General features: G+C 35.5%; 1 protein-coding gene across 1 annotated transcript in view; it reads right to left on the reverse strand.

Moving 5' to 3' along the window:
• The window catches only part of GRIK2 (glutamate ionotropic receptor kainate type subunit 2), a gene marked incomplete at both ends in the record, with an annotated part of 377,447 nt that overhangs the window by 136,680 nt on the left and 225,495 nt on the right, over window positions 1-15,272 (reverse strand). Inside the window, one exon of the mRNA XM_082047176.1 lies at window positions 1,644-1,867. Within this exon, the coding sequence (XP_081903302.1) occupies window positions 1,644-1,867 (224 nt within the window). The remainder of the gene's footprint in view (window positions 1-1,643; window positions 1,868-15,272) is intronic.

The following is a 15,272-nucleotide window of genomic DNA, read 5'->3' on the forward strand; positions in this document are numbered from 1 at the left end:
CAGAAAACACATCTTTCCTACAAAATATGATACAACATTTTCAATCATAAGTAATAACTCAGCCGTACAACTGCTACTAAAATTACTGGGAACTGTCTGTCAAAAGAACTGTACATCATGCTGAAAATATCCTCCTGTGATAACAATAGGATTAAAACTTTTGGACATACACATAAATATTTCACTTTGAGTGTTTCACAAAATAACATTTGTGATTTATGCTCAAATGTGCTTCCAAAATTACTTGTATCACAGGAACATTTCAGAAATGAGTTTACTCTCTGGTTTTGTAGCCCACTAAAATCTACTCAAGAAACTTTGAACATAAGTCTGGCTCTTTAAAGCAGACTTTTCTAGAAGACACACAAGTGAAGTTATTAATTACAGAATATGTTTCAATGTTATCTATATTACTCAAGTACTTCATGTACTTTATGTACAGGTGATCTTGCCAAATTACTTTTAAACCAGTTTCTAAAGATATTACATCTCCCCTTAGTAGAGGAAGGATACAACTTCTCCAAAATGAAGCTGATATTATAAAAGAAAGATGGAGAATGTTTATATCAACTACAGAACAACAGAAAAATAAAAATATGAAGATTCTACTGTGTACCAAAGAATGAAATAATAAAAATCTTGGGGCTGAAGTGAGATTGCGTTATCAAGTCAAACTTATGCTTCTAAAAATCACTGCTACAGACAAAAATAATATCTTATTTAAAGGATAAGAGCCATATAGTCTACATGTATTTGATTTAAAAAATATTTTAAAATGACTACGAGGAAGAATCTCCAAAATAGATTAAATTTAGACCTCTAGCAATTATTGATTCAGTGTTCTGAAATTTTTTTGCTGTCACAGCAAAAGTCGAAGTTGCAACATGTAAGTCTAGATTTCTGTGAGCATCTGGAGCCAGTCCTAATTACCTTACAAGGAAAAGATAATGGGAATTTTTAACAAAAGATGTTTTCCTGCTTGCCTGTGTTGAAGAAAACAGATTAAAAAATGAGCCCTATATGTCAAATCAATTTAAAATTTAACAATTTTTGTATTGAGTTATTTAAATCTGAAAGCTCAACTAAACATGCTTCCAAATATATTCAAGTTTGGGACCTTAAATTATGTGATATAACTCAGGGATTTTACCTAGCACAAAATTAAAAGCTAAATATTTTTATCCTACTTCTAAAATACTAATCTACATAAAATACCTTATTTTTTAACAAGTAGAGGCCCAATTTGGACATCTAGGATTAACATGGGCAGCTAAGTACTCTATTTGAAGTTAAGCACCATAGTAGTAAATGAAATCAGGCTAACAAAGTAAAATATGTCAGCCCCTGTCTTTCTGAACAGCACAATTGGGAAGACATTTCTCAAACTTTCTAGATCTCTAAGTTTGTAAATAAATGGAGAAAGCTAGTTAGCATACTCAGGACTTAGTGACATAACAAACTGGAGACTAAGAATGAGAGTGGAGAAAATTAATAGTGAGAACCCTCATTGATTATTCTTCTGTACATCATGAAGTTAAAATATAAGAGTATGAAAGTAAGAAAATTTTTGTGACTTTTGACAATTATTAGTAAGAAAAAGATGATAACAATTGCCAAAAAAATCACAAAAGTTGACATGTTACCTGGCTATGACAAAGAGCACACAACTGACACCCAAGTAAGCCAGCAGAATATACATCCAGATATCAGGGGAGAGAGGATTCAGGAAGGAGAAGACGCCCGGGTTTGTACCATTGGGCTTGCGGTACAAAATACTTATTCCAAGAGTCATAAAGGGCTTGGAAAAGTCGATGACCTTCTCTCGAACATAGGTAATCGTCAATGGTGCAACTGCAAGGTCAGCTTTCTGTTAACAGAAATACAAAAAGAGAAACAGGCCAAAAGTCAGAAGAAATAGGTAGAAGCAGACAATCAGATGAGGCAAAACACAAACTTTACATGGAGGAGGTTTATCCTTCTACTAGGTTATTTGAAAAGTAAAACTTTCTTCTCCCCATAAGTAAGGAAAGAGATTTATTCTACTTTCGTTTTCTAAACTGACATAACAACATTTAGAGAAAATTAAAAGCGCTACTACAGGAATAGAAGCAAATAAAAATATTGCATCTTGCAGAAAACATGAACATCCATTATCACATCTTTTTAATTTCTTTTTAAATGTACATGTGCCTATGTCTTCTCTTTGTCACTACTTCACTGTGTGCTTTAGAAGCTAATAAATTTGTGAAGCAGATGTGAATATGCTTGTACAAGTGGGCCAGGACAAAGGGCCAGGAAGCAATTTTGCTTATCTTAGTATAAAGATATTGGTATAAAATGAAGAACATTTTAAAATGGGAAGTGCTACACCTGAAAGGTTGCCACAGGGATTAAGTTCTGACAAAGTACAACTGTCCTTGCTAGTTCACAGAATTCACAGAAGACAGATAGTGGATGATTGTTCCCTGCACCTCATAATACAAGAACCAAATGACATCAAAGCCAATTATCAAAATGAACTAAGTGATATAATTCTTCACTTAAGGCATACATAAATGGTGGAACTCATCACTATGAGATATTCCATCTGCCAAAAGTCTATAGGGGTTAGAATAGCAATTAGGTGCCTTCATGACAGAAAAGCCCATCAAGGGCTGTTCTTAATGTTTATAAAATGTCTCAAATATGTCCCTGAGGCAGAGATTGTTGTCAGCTGGGAGAATATTTCAAGGGACATTTCACTGTAGGCTTTTTCTTTCCCTCTGTCCCTCCCAAAGTTTCCATCAACAGAGAGCAGGCACTCAGCTAGAAGGACCCAGACTCCAAACTGGTCTAGCCATTTGTATGTCACCTTCATCTGGATGCTGGGTAGCCAACTAAATCAAAGAGGTCACACCATTTTGCCATTGCTGTGTGCCGGTTCCCAGAGGGAAACTTCTGTCACTGAAGAGCAGTCAGAAATTGAAAATTGTCTCCTGAACAGACTAACACTTAAGATCTTTCCACAGACAACAGGCTTGTAGCTGGAGTGGTGAGTTGTCTGGAGATTTCCCAAGGAACTTCAGCTATGTTGTGGGGAGGTTTAAATTTCTTTTCCATTTTAACAGAATCACAGAATGGTTAGGGCTGGAAGGGATGTCTGGAGATCACCTAGTCCAACCCACCTGCTAAAGCAGGTACGCCTAGAGTAGGTTGCATAGGAATGCATCCAGGTGGATGCATTAATTTCTCCAGAGAAGGAGACTCCACAACATCTCTGGGCAGCCTGTTCCAGTGCTCTGGCACCCTCAAAACAATATTCATATTCAGATGGAACCTCCTATTCTTCAGTCCGTGCCTGTTGCCCCTCATCCTATCGTTCGGCACCACTGAAAGGAGTCAGGTCCCATCTTCTTGACGTCCAGCCTTGAGATATGTATAAACATAAATCACTATGAAATTTGTAGATAACTGTTACTTAACGGCAGCATTTAAAATTAAATCGTATAGTAGAATGCATTTTGTCAATTTACAAATTTAATTTTAGTTACTATGGCAATGATTCATAGGAGGTTTGTAAATGGTCTGTAGTATTTTTTATTCAAAATTTAACGGAAATCATAGTGACAAGAAATCTACAGCATCTGCTTTTTAATCTCTGTCAATAGCTATTGAACGATTACTGTGCATGTGTCTATGTGTACGAGTGTGTGTATGTATATGTGCACAAATGAAAGAGAGAAGTTCAGAGTATGAAGTTATACAGTACAAGGCTTGGTAAGCTGTAAATTAAGAATTCCTTGTAAACTATACATAAATATAGGTACGTAAGGCAGAAATTGTATAACTAGTATGAAATACTGTTACCCAAGTAACATAGCTGCAAACAACACTATATTCACAATGCCTGTTCAAAACAAAGATGCAGAGATTTTATTCCAAATAAAAACCATATAAATTCATATATTTGTATATTTTGTTTTGATCAGATGGTATTGTATATACACTCAAAATCCCATACAGTGTTATAGCATTACACCTTTCTCAAAGTTTTACTGTAATACATTGTTATTATAAACATTTATCATATAATTATATCTAGTCTAGTAAAGTACTTCAATGCTGCAATGCAAAACTCTGTTGGCACTGTTCGTTTAATTTGGTAAGGGTTTATTGGTCAAAAACATGACACACATTTCATTTCCACTAGTATTCAAAACAAAGGTATTCATCACCCCACAAGGCTTTATTCCACAGCAGCTGAGTTTTTATGGATTGCATATTATTGATGATACTTCAGCTGATGCAGAAAGAAAACAGTAAATTAAGACACTAAAACTAACTTGGTTTAAAAGTTATAGGTCAACATGTAGAAGTTTGAGAAACATAATAATTTAAGCTACAAGTTTTAGAGCCAACTAGGAGTCCTTAACCTATGAGTCTGAAGTCAACTCACTAGAGACTATCAGAAGATGCAGATTCCCAAAAACAGAGAAAATAGATCTTTTGGAAGGCTGTTGACAGTTACGAATTTTGATCTTAAAACATTAACAGAGCCTTAATGAATATCAAATAATTTCTTTTAACAAATACTATAGGAAATCCAAGCTTTGATTATTAGATGAAAACAAAAGATACAAATGAACGTATGTTGTAATTACATCCAGTGGAGGAGAGCTGTGGGGAAATTGCAGATGAGATTAGAAAAATAATCAAACAAGAAATAATGCATGTCTATATGAGTGAACAGGACAATCAGATATCCCAGTCTGGGAGGCATAGGTCCAGAATATAAGTCCATATCTTGAGATCTTAAGATCGTCTTTGGAGCTTTAGTAACTGTCTCAGTATTCTTGAACTATTATATCCCCATAAGAACAAAAAACAAGCATCTCAACAAAAATAAGATCCATAGTCTTTACTGACCAAGGAAACAAAAGGCTGCTAGAATGACTGGCATAAAAATGTCATACTGATATATGTGACTACTTTTGCTTATTAGATACGTTATCTATAAAATATTCAATTATCTTTATAATTGTTTGTTGTTTTGGTTTGGTTTGGATTTTTTTTTTTATTTTTTGGGGGGTTTTGTTTTGTTGTGTTTTGTTGTTCTTGTCGTTCTTGTTGTTTTTTCCTGAAATGGTGCTACCTGAAAATAAGAGAAATAAGGGAACAAGTTTCTACAGCTGCAGTAGCAGGGTCTCAGCCACTCTTCTACAATGGAGAAATACAAGCAAGAGAATTTTCTTCAGTTAATTTCTCAGGAAGAATTGGAGATGTATGATGTAAAATTAGGATTTTATCAATCTGCTTTTATCAACATTTACAAATGAACACATCCTAAAATGGCTTTCTGATATGTTCCATAACAAAGAATATTGGTCTCACTTGACAATGATGTATGATTCCATATTTAAACTGAATTCATGTATAATACTATTAAAAAACAAAAACAAAAAAACACCTATTGGAATGCATAATCTTAAATAGCACTTATTCTTGACCTTAGAGTACTTGAGATGAAGGTCTATTTATGACAGCATCCAAGGACTGGTGGGAATAATCTAGTTGCTGCAGAGAAAATTCTGCATCAACTAAAGGTTACAACAGCTATTAGAAACACGTAAGACTGACAAAAACATTCTAACACAAGGCACAGTCCCAAGCAAGAGTTGTACAGCAACACAAACAGTAGCCATGCCATCTGATGGAGAACACTGCAGATCATAACACTAATGGTAGAAACGGGAGAAAAATACTTCTCACAATAAATTCTTACTGTAATTATGTCAAGAGTGAGGAAATCACAATCCTGCATTCTCTCCACCATGTAAAGATGTGGTATGATAAGCTGGAGAATGGCACTCATTTTGTATCCATCTTGACAGTTTTTCAATGAGAGGTTCTCCAGCAAATAAGAGAACATCCAGGACAAGAGGGAGGAAGAAACAGAATTGACTATACTCTACAGGACGCTTTTCAAAGTCAACATAACCACTGACAGTTATTCCTAACCTGCTTTCTCAAAGTGCTTCAGATATTTCGAACATTACTTTTAACAGAACATCCTCAGTAGTACATGATCTTCCATCTTCACCCTCCATCTGACAGAGAATTATATTTTTTCCTTTCATACTAGCATATGTACTCTCAGTATGGTCTACTTTCTACATTACTGCAGAACTCAGTAAGCAGGGATTGCTAGACCTTCCCCTCATTTTGTGCCTCATGAGGCCTGCAGATACACTCCTCACAGCCTTGTAAAGTTTTCCCTGTCTTGCTGTCATGTGCAGCTGTAGGATGTTCACTCACCAATGAACAACTCATGGTAGACACAATTTATTTCTGCTATAAAAGGACCTAAGGCATGCTAAAATCCTCTTCCTTTGCTTCTTCATTTACATTTTACTTCCCAGAAGCTTGCCAACTGACTATTTTACATAGAGAAAAATCTAAATCAAAAAGGGAGGACACTTTTTTCAGTTGCATAGGGCTGAAATTTGGTGTGCACCCTTTAAGAAGACAAGTTTTAAAATTACATTAAATTCATTCTATGCATGCAGCTACAAATAACATCAGTAAGGAATCTGCATAGAGATGCTGAGTAGTGCATGGGCCATAGCATGTATATTAACTTGGTATTTGCAGATATTGTTATTTTCTATGTGAAAACTAACTCTATAAAATATAACCCAGAAAAAACTGCCACACTAATTTTTGGATAAATTGGACTTTGAAAGCATTTAATAGCTTCTAATAAGTTTAAATGCAATGCCTCTGGAGAAGGTGCATCTGTAAGCTAAGCAGAGGAAGGTTAATGTCCAGCTTCCATTCTTTAAAACCATCCAACAGGCTCCTAATGCACAGAGAGCTTATGCATTATTCCTGTTCACAGAAGTGCATTTCCCTGTCACTGATTTTAAAAACTAAGAACTGCAGTTTGGTTTTAAGATTGTGATCTATCCTAAACTGGCTTTTTCATGCTACTACATTATAGAAAATTTTACACCCTGTGAAAGCTTTTGGTCTTGACATAACATCTTCATTTCCTATTGAAACTAGTACAACTTTATTAGCATTTTAGTATTATTTTTATTTTAAGTAGCCACTTCTATTGTTTTTATATAAATATTTTCATGTTTTTCTACTACCTTTCATGGGATCATAGGACAACTCAGATGGGAAGACACATCAAGAGGTCTCCAGTTCTATCTGTTCAAAGCAGGGTCATCTACATGATCAGCCCAGGTTGCTCTGGGCTTTAACCAGTCTGTTTTGAAAACCTCCAAGGACAAAGACTACATAACCTCTCTGGATAACCTGTCTCACTGTTTGTCCATCTAGTAAAAAAGTTTCTACATACTCTCAGTGGAGCAGTTTGCTTAGAGAGCTTATGCAATTTCCATCTTTTGAAGTTTTCAATTTATGCCCTTCAACACTTGTCTTCTTGCCAGACATCACTGTGAAGAGCCCAGATGAATCTTCTTGAAAACCTCATCACAGGTTCTGGAAAGCTGCTACCAGAAGTTGTTACCTTTACCAAATGTAACATACCATAAAGTCCAGAACAAGTCCAGACTAGGTAGCTGAGTTTAGATGTCACACATTCTTATTTGTGGGATCCTGACTTGTATCATTCAAGATTAATGGCTAAAAAAATTATATATAGATGCACCTTTAGCACTTGTTACTTCATTAATATAATGAAGTAACATATGATGACAGTTTATATGTACTGGCTCAAGTTATACATTTGTTTCTAACTGCTGAGCTGCTTCTCAGAACTTACTGTTCAGCAACAAAAAGTTACCAAAAGGCAGTTTATTCAGATTCATTTTGCTGACACTTAGTAATATTTCATAGCTGTTTCATTTCTTTAGATATCCTTATGTCAGCATGGCTAATACTTTTCTTGGCAAAGTCTTGACCAGCTATGGTAACTAATGGCTGTGCCAACTATAAGCCCTCAAGACTTCAGAGAAAATTTGCCTGCCTACTACAGAACAATTCACTACATGAATTCAACCAGAATAGAATATTTGGAATCCTTCCTATAATGTCTTTTAAATAGGGTGGAGCATATCTTTTGATCAACCTAGCAGTTAGCATTTTCATCATTATCCTTTCCAGACTTTCTGCAACTCCTTCAAAGTCTTTTTTCCAGTTGTTAACCAGCTATGTCATCTAGACTTTCAGTTATTGCACTCAGGACAAAAAAATCCCACACTTTTTAATTTTCACATAAATTCTGTTCCCAAATATGTGGGTTTTTATCAAATTGTTTCAGTGAATTCATTTCATTAGGCAGTCAAGTCTGATGTGTCAAATTTGACTTGCTCCCATTTTTCTGTATCACTTTGGCATCTGCATTTTTTTTTACATATAATTTGCATGAGAGTAGATAACTGCAGGATATACTGCCTCTTAGTGATTAACAGTTCTCAACTGACCACTTTTTGAAATCTGTCATTCCATCAGCTTAATTAATCAATGGGATAAAACCCATTAAATTGGACAAAATCAACTTCCTGTACACTCATCCCTTTTTGATGCATCACAAGGACTAGACTTTATTGTAAAAAGTATCCACACACAGAAGTTCTCAATGGATCATTAAACTCCAGTGCCCTAAGCTTTAATTAAAATTGATCATTATTCTAAATAGTAACAAAAAATTGTCTTTTTAGAGAACTCCATAATCTATGAAATATTAATAAAAACAGTAGTGGGTTTATGTTGTGTATATTCTCAAAACATCATGCAATGCTTAACGTGTGCCATAATTGTAAAACAATGGCTACTACATATTACCCAAAAATATTGTCACAAATCTAAGGAAGAAAAATGTTAGCAGTGTTTTTATGTACTAGATCCTAATTTACCTCTCTTCTGCCTAGGGCATATGTAAGATAGCTCATTTGAAAAACTTGTTACATATTATTTATATTCAATAAATCCTATCCAGTCTGCAGGGATTAATAATTTTAGTAATCAGCTTTAGTACAAATAAAATGCAAATCCTAAGGATGAAACGTTAAAATGTTTCTGATATTTATAAGACAAAATTTATGAAACATTTAAAAATGCCATTTGTGTTATAATCTACTCCTTGTATTATATGAAGTTCTGCTTCATTCTCAAAGATAAGGATCAACAGGGGTGTACAAATAAATGATGAATAAGAACACAAATGTAACAAGAAAAATCATTGATCAGTATGACAGGCAGATGTAAACAAATTCCTAGCCTAAATACTGCCCACCTAGAAAATGGATATATAGTTAAATAAAAACATTTATGGATGACACTAAGTCAGGCAAAGTACAAAAACAATAAAAGAATTGCTCTATGTCAACGTACAGAAAAAGAAGTGAAGGACAGTAATTAAAATGAGCTCAGAACAAGAAACAAGGAAATGATTCTTCACATTAAGTATCATGAAGGTGTAAAACTCCTTGCTTTCAGAACCTGTAGGTGCCAAAATTTTAAATCTTTTCAAATAATTGAAGAAAATTAATGAATATTATTTTATACCAAAAAAAAAAAAAAAAAAACACCCACACTACCATATAGTTCAGTAAGACCTTATCCACAACTCACTGCTGCTGTGGTAACTATCACTACATTCTTTAAATACTCATACAATTTTCATGACATTTCTTGCCGGCTAAGAAGGAAGTCAGGATACGATGCAATATAACTCTTTTACTATGAAGAGTTACAAGGAAGGGAGAGGGGTTTATGTGCACATAGACACAATTTTGCATCAATAAATAGTTACATCTCTTACCTACCATTTTAAAACTACAAAGGATATGCTGCACCTTCTTACAAGTACATATCTTTCATCCAATTAAGTTTCAAATTTCAGTCGTACCTTCTCAGTTGAACATGTTTCTTCACACGTTTTGAACATGGAGCAGTAGCTCACAGAAAATTATGGATATTTATTTTCAAAAATAGATTTTGCATTTATTTTTACACTGTGATCCATGACAGTTTACCTGAAATTCATGCATTAAATTGAGGAGATTGCAGGCCATGCATATCTGCACAGAGGGAGGTGTGTTTGAGGTGAGACACGGAAAGAGATGATGCAGGGTTCTTTTTGGATCTCAATAAGAAAGGCCTAACAACAGATGACTTAATAAGTTATCTGTTTTAATAAGATATATTAATAATAAAAAGAGCAATATAGATGCAAAATAAATTTCACAATCCTTTTGATGCAGGGAAATATGTTTATGTGCAGCCCTGTGCAGATCCTGTCTGTGGAGAGGCTCCTCCCTCCTCCCATGCCAGGGTGCCTTTTATTTTGTGTAATGAACAGAATCATACCTCTTCTCCTGACAGGCTGTGGTGTTATTGCTGTCGTAGCTACAAAGCTCTCAATGCAATGCATTACTGTGAACAAGTCCTTCAGACAGCTAGAACAACCCTTATGTTCCCAGGTCCTTGTCCTTATTGGGGACTTTACTACCCCAATACCTGTTAGAAGGAAAACACAGCAGGGCACAAGCAATCCAAGAGGTTGCTAGAGTGTAGTGATGATAATTTCCAGACACAAGTGATAAAGTAGCTGACAAGGGTCCAGGACATGAAGACTGGCAGTGGTCTTGCCTGCAGTGACCAAGAAATAGTGAAGTTCTGGATCCTGAAGAGAGGGAACATGGAAAAATGCAGGATTATAATCCTGGACTTCATGAGAACAGACCTTGGCCTTTTCAGGGACCCGCTTGGAGGAATCCCATAGGAGACAATCTTGAAGAGGGGACCTAGAGAGCTGGTTGATTTTCAAGTATGAGGATGACCTCCTCCAAGCTCAAAAATCATCTATCTCCACACTCAGGCAGTGAAGAACAGATGGCAGGAGGCCTGCATGAACGAAATGCTCCCTACAAAACTTAGGCATAAGAAAGAATATCAGAGGTGGAAGCAGGAACAGGTGACTCAGGGGGAATATAGCAACACTGTCCAGGCTTGCAGAGACAAGGTTAGGATAGCTAAAGCCCATCTGGAGTCAAATCTGCTGAGGAACACCACGGCAAAGAAGGGCTAACAATTACATAAGCAACAAAAGGAAGAGTAGAGAAAATGTGAAAATGCTGCTGCATGGGACAGGGAACCAGGTGACAAATGACATGGAGAAGACCAAGGTACTCAATGCATGCTTCACTACAATATTTATTGGTAAGAAAACTGGTCTTCAGAAATCCCAGGTCTCTGAAACTATGGGTCAAGTCCACAGAAAGGAAGATGTAACCCTCAGCGGAGGAGAATCAAGTGAAGGAACATGTAAACAAACTGCACATATACAAGTCCATGGGACCTGATGGGATGTTCCCATTAGTGCTGAGGGTTACTGTCAGCCAGTGTCAATTATCTTTCAAACGTTGTGGAGATCAGTAGAGGTTTCTGAGGGCTAAAAGAAAACAAATATCACTTCTGTCTTCAAGACAGACCATTCAGCATCAAATTAGTTTCTGGAAAGTGATGAAGCAAATCCTGAGACTCATACTAAGGTCAAGAAGATTTAATGTTATCAGCATAGATTTATAAAGGAGTATTCTTGTCTGTCCAACCTGTTAACTTCCAACAATGAAATTACTGGATTTGGTGAATAAGTAGAGAGCACTGAATGTTGTTTATCTTTGCTTTAGCAAGGTTCTCAATACTGTCTTCCATAATAGCCTCAGAGACAAACTGACAAAGTACAGACTACATAAGTGGATGATGAGGTTAAATGAAAACTGCCTTAGCTGTTGGGACTGAAAGGTTGTGATTAGTAACATGAAGTCCAGCTGAAGATCAGTCACTAGTGGTGTACTCCAGGGGTCACTGGCAGCACCAATACTGTTTAATGTATTCATTCATGAGCTGGATGAGGGGATAGAGTGCACCTTCAGCAAGTATTAACATTATACAAAACTTGGAGGTGTGGCTGACAGACCAGAATGTTATGCTGTTATTTAGAAGGACTTCAAAAGGCAGGAAAGACAGGCACTCTAGAACATCATGAAGTTCAAATACGGAAAATGTCAAATGTTGTACCTGGGAAGCATAAACCTGGGCACCAGTACTAACATTGGAAGGATGACAACCAGTTGGGCTACATTAGGCAGAAGTATATCTAGCAGGTTGAGGGAGATGATCCTTGACCTCTGCTCAGCACTGACGAGACAAATCTGGAGTGATGGCTCCAGGTCTGGATTCCGTGGCACAAGAGAAACAGGGACATACTGGAACAAATCCAGCAAAGGGTTACAGACATGATAAAGAGATTGGAGTACCTGCCATATGAGGAAAGACTTGAGAGAGCTGGGACTTTTTAGCCTGGAGAACCGAGGCTCAGCTGTATCTGATGAATTAATACAATAACTGAAGAAGGAAGGGAAAGTAAAGAAGACAGACCCAGAACCTCCTCAGTGGTATCCAGTGAAAGAAGAGGTAATGGGCACAACTTGAAATGCAGGAAATTCCATTTAAACATAAAACCCCTAGTTTTTTATTGTCGGAATGGTAAAACAGAGCAGGTTGTACAGAGAAGTTGTGGAGTCTCCATCTCTAGGGACAGTCAAAACCTGATGAGACAGAGGCCTGGATGACTTGCTCTAGTTGGCTATGCTTTTAGCAGGGATTTGGAGTAGGTGATCTCTAGGGTCAATTTCAACCTCAGTTCTTTGATCCTCTGGTGTAAAGGATTTTTCTTTCCAATTCTCTACACACACCTCTGTAACCAAACTGAAATTTAATTTCTTTTCTGAATGCAGACAGAGAAAAAGTTTGCAACTAGTGAAAATGGACTTGGCATACAGTCTCCCGAAACTTTTTCCAATATTGATGGTTTCCTGTTAAGCTAGAAGTAGTTAAATAAACAGGTAAAATATTTTTTTTTTAAATTACAAAGACAACCAGAAATTGAGCAAATATTACAAGAATTTATATAGTAAAACATGGTATCTGTCTCATTTCTCTTATGTCTGTATTACTGATTTACAGTGAGGAATTAAAAGAAAAGGGAAAATATTCATATCAGACGGTTACACTACAGAACCGTTTTCTTAAAGATGTATCAAATTGATAAATTTAAACATTTAAATATAGCTAATAATTCAACAAAAGTTCTAGAGATAACATTATATCAAGTTACATACAGGACTATTAAGCCAAGAATTGAAATGTGCTACTTCTCAGTCTCATAAAATATGGTTGGTACACTAGCACTGGCTGGGCTTTCCTAACTGGCACTTTTTTCTTTATTACTATACAGTAACAGTAATATAAGTATAGATCTTAGACTACTTTTGCTTTTACATTTTGAAATGATTAAATATTACAGGATATAACTCTTCTGGGGGACAGAAGGATCATTTTCAAACTAATTTGAAAATCATAAGGCATGGAATGACAGAGCAGAATGCTGTACACGACATTTTGAAAAACCTCAATTATTTTTCTATGCAGGCAAGCTAGGTTTAAAAACTAAAAAAGACAATCAGTTACCATGCATTTGAAGAATCACCCGAGGATTTGTATACAGACTTTGATACATTTCTGACAAGACACTTACTCTAGAATAAGTGTAGCATTCTCTACAGTATCAATCCACAGAACAAAAAAACCTAACAAAATACGCCTATGTTAGTCTTCTCTTTTTCGGGAAAAATCCATACTGTCTCAGACACAACCTATTTTCCATACTACAAACAGTTTACTTCCAATAGCAGATTATTGTATATACTTCTAAAGCAAAAGAAGAAGAAAAAATAAAAAAAAAATCTTTCTTCAAGTATAATACTTCTCATTTCTTTAAGCTTGACATTACAACCTTAAACAAAAACTGCAACTGTTTTTTGTTTGTTTGTTTTTAATTACATGGTTTCTATATCTAAAACATTGTTTCAGTATGTCACTTATTTATCCAATACCCTGAGTAAAAAAATCTAAGAAATATCTATTCTGTTTCACAGTTTCTACGGGTACTTTTTGAGTACCATGCCCCACACATCTGCACAGAAATATGTATTTATTCTTTACAAGCACCTATATGCAGTTATTGGTATGCATGTGTGTGTGTATATGTATATTTGTTTCACACTAATATACATTCTCAGGAGAAGAAGTTACTCATCTTTCAAAGTTACCACACATCACTGCCTGTCAGACTTTCAGAGATCAGGAAATAGCAGAATAAAACCTGACTGTGCAAACCAAATTCAAGTCATTGTGACAAAGTAACATGATTTTCTTCCCAACACTCGTTTGCTGTATTTCGGACTTAAGGCTGCACCATCAGTTTCTTTTTTCTTTTTTAACCTGAATGTCCAAGTTTTTTATAATTTTCTTAAACAAATGAATTATCTTTGATGTTAGAACAATAACAGATCAGAATTAATACCTGTCTCAGTTCCCCAAACAGTATGGCTGAGGTTATATTTTGGACATAATTCCCAGGGACACATCTCCTGCCACCACATCCTGAAACTGTTTTAATAAAATGTTGTTTTGCTAAAATTCAACATCCTCCAGCTTTTCAAAACTTTTTTATTTTTTTTCTTTTTTTTCTTTTTTTTTTTTTTTTTTTTAGTAGCAGTAATGATATTAAGAAGTCGTTTGGTTGTGTTAATTGTGAAAAAAGTTAATTAGTAGTGGTTAAAATTGTGAATATCAAAATTAGAAAACTATAACACCCTAATTATAACACACATTACTTAGGCATACTATAGTTAAATGAACAGGAAGGCAACATTCACCTACCACTCATCTCAAGAAATTTCAGATAAACAGCCCCCTGAGAACAGATCACCAGAAAAATTCCACAGATCTCAGAGCACTTATTGAGAAAACCCTGCTGTGAAAGTCTCCTACCAATTCTGATGTCAAATAACTTAAGAATGTACTTAAAATTTTTCATCCAGTTTCTTTGGAAAACATGGGACATGTTTCAGCTCAAAAGATCATGTAATTAATAGCATTTATGACTGCTAAGAAAACGTGTATGTATTATTATTCTCTATATCTTACCTTAATAGAAATATTGCTGGACCTTGCTTTACTAAATGCAGACTGTGTGGAAGTTCCTTGCTCTTTGGAAAATAACTGCTCATTCTCAACTTTTCTTTTCTTGAAAACTATATCTTCAGTCTGTCCTGCACTTGAAAACAGTAACACATCCCTTGCCTGCAATTTAATAGGGAATTCATAAACACACTTCTGCTATGCTCCTCACTGAATTAATATATATCTTTTGCACACTTGACTTAAGCTTCTGGCTTATGATTTCTTTTACA

This window comes from Streptopelia decaocto (assembly GCF_964273445.1).
Source record: "Streptopelia decaocto genome assembly, chromosome: 3".
Classification (NCBI taxonomy): Eukaryota; Metazoa; Chordata; class Aves; order Columbiformes; family Columbidae; genus Streptopelia; species Streptopelia decaocto.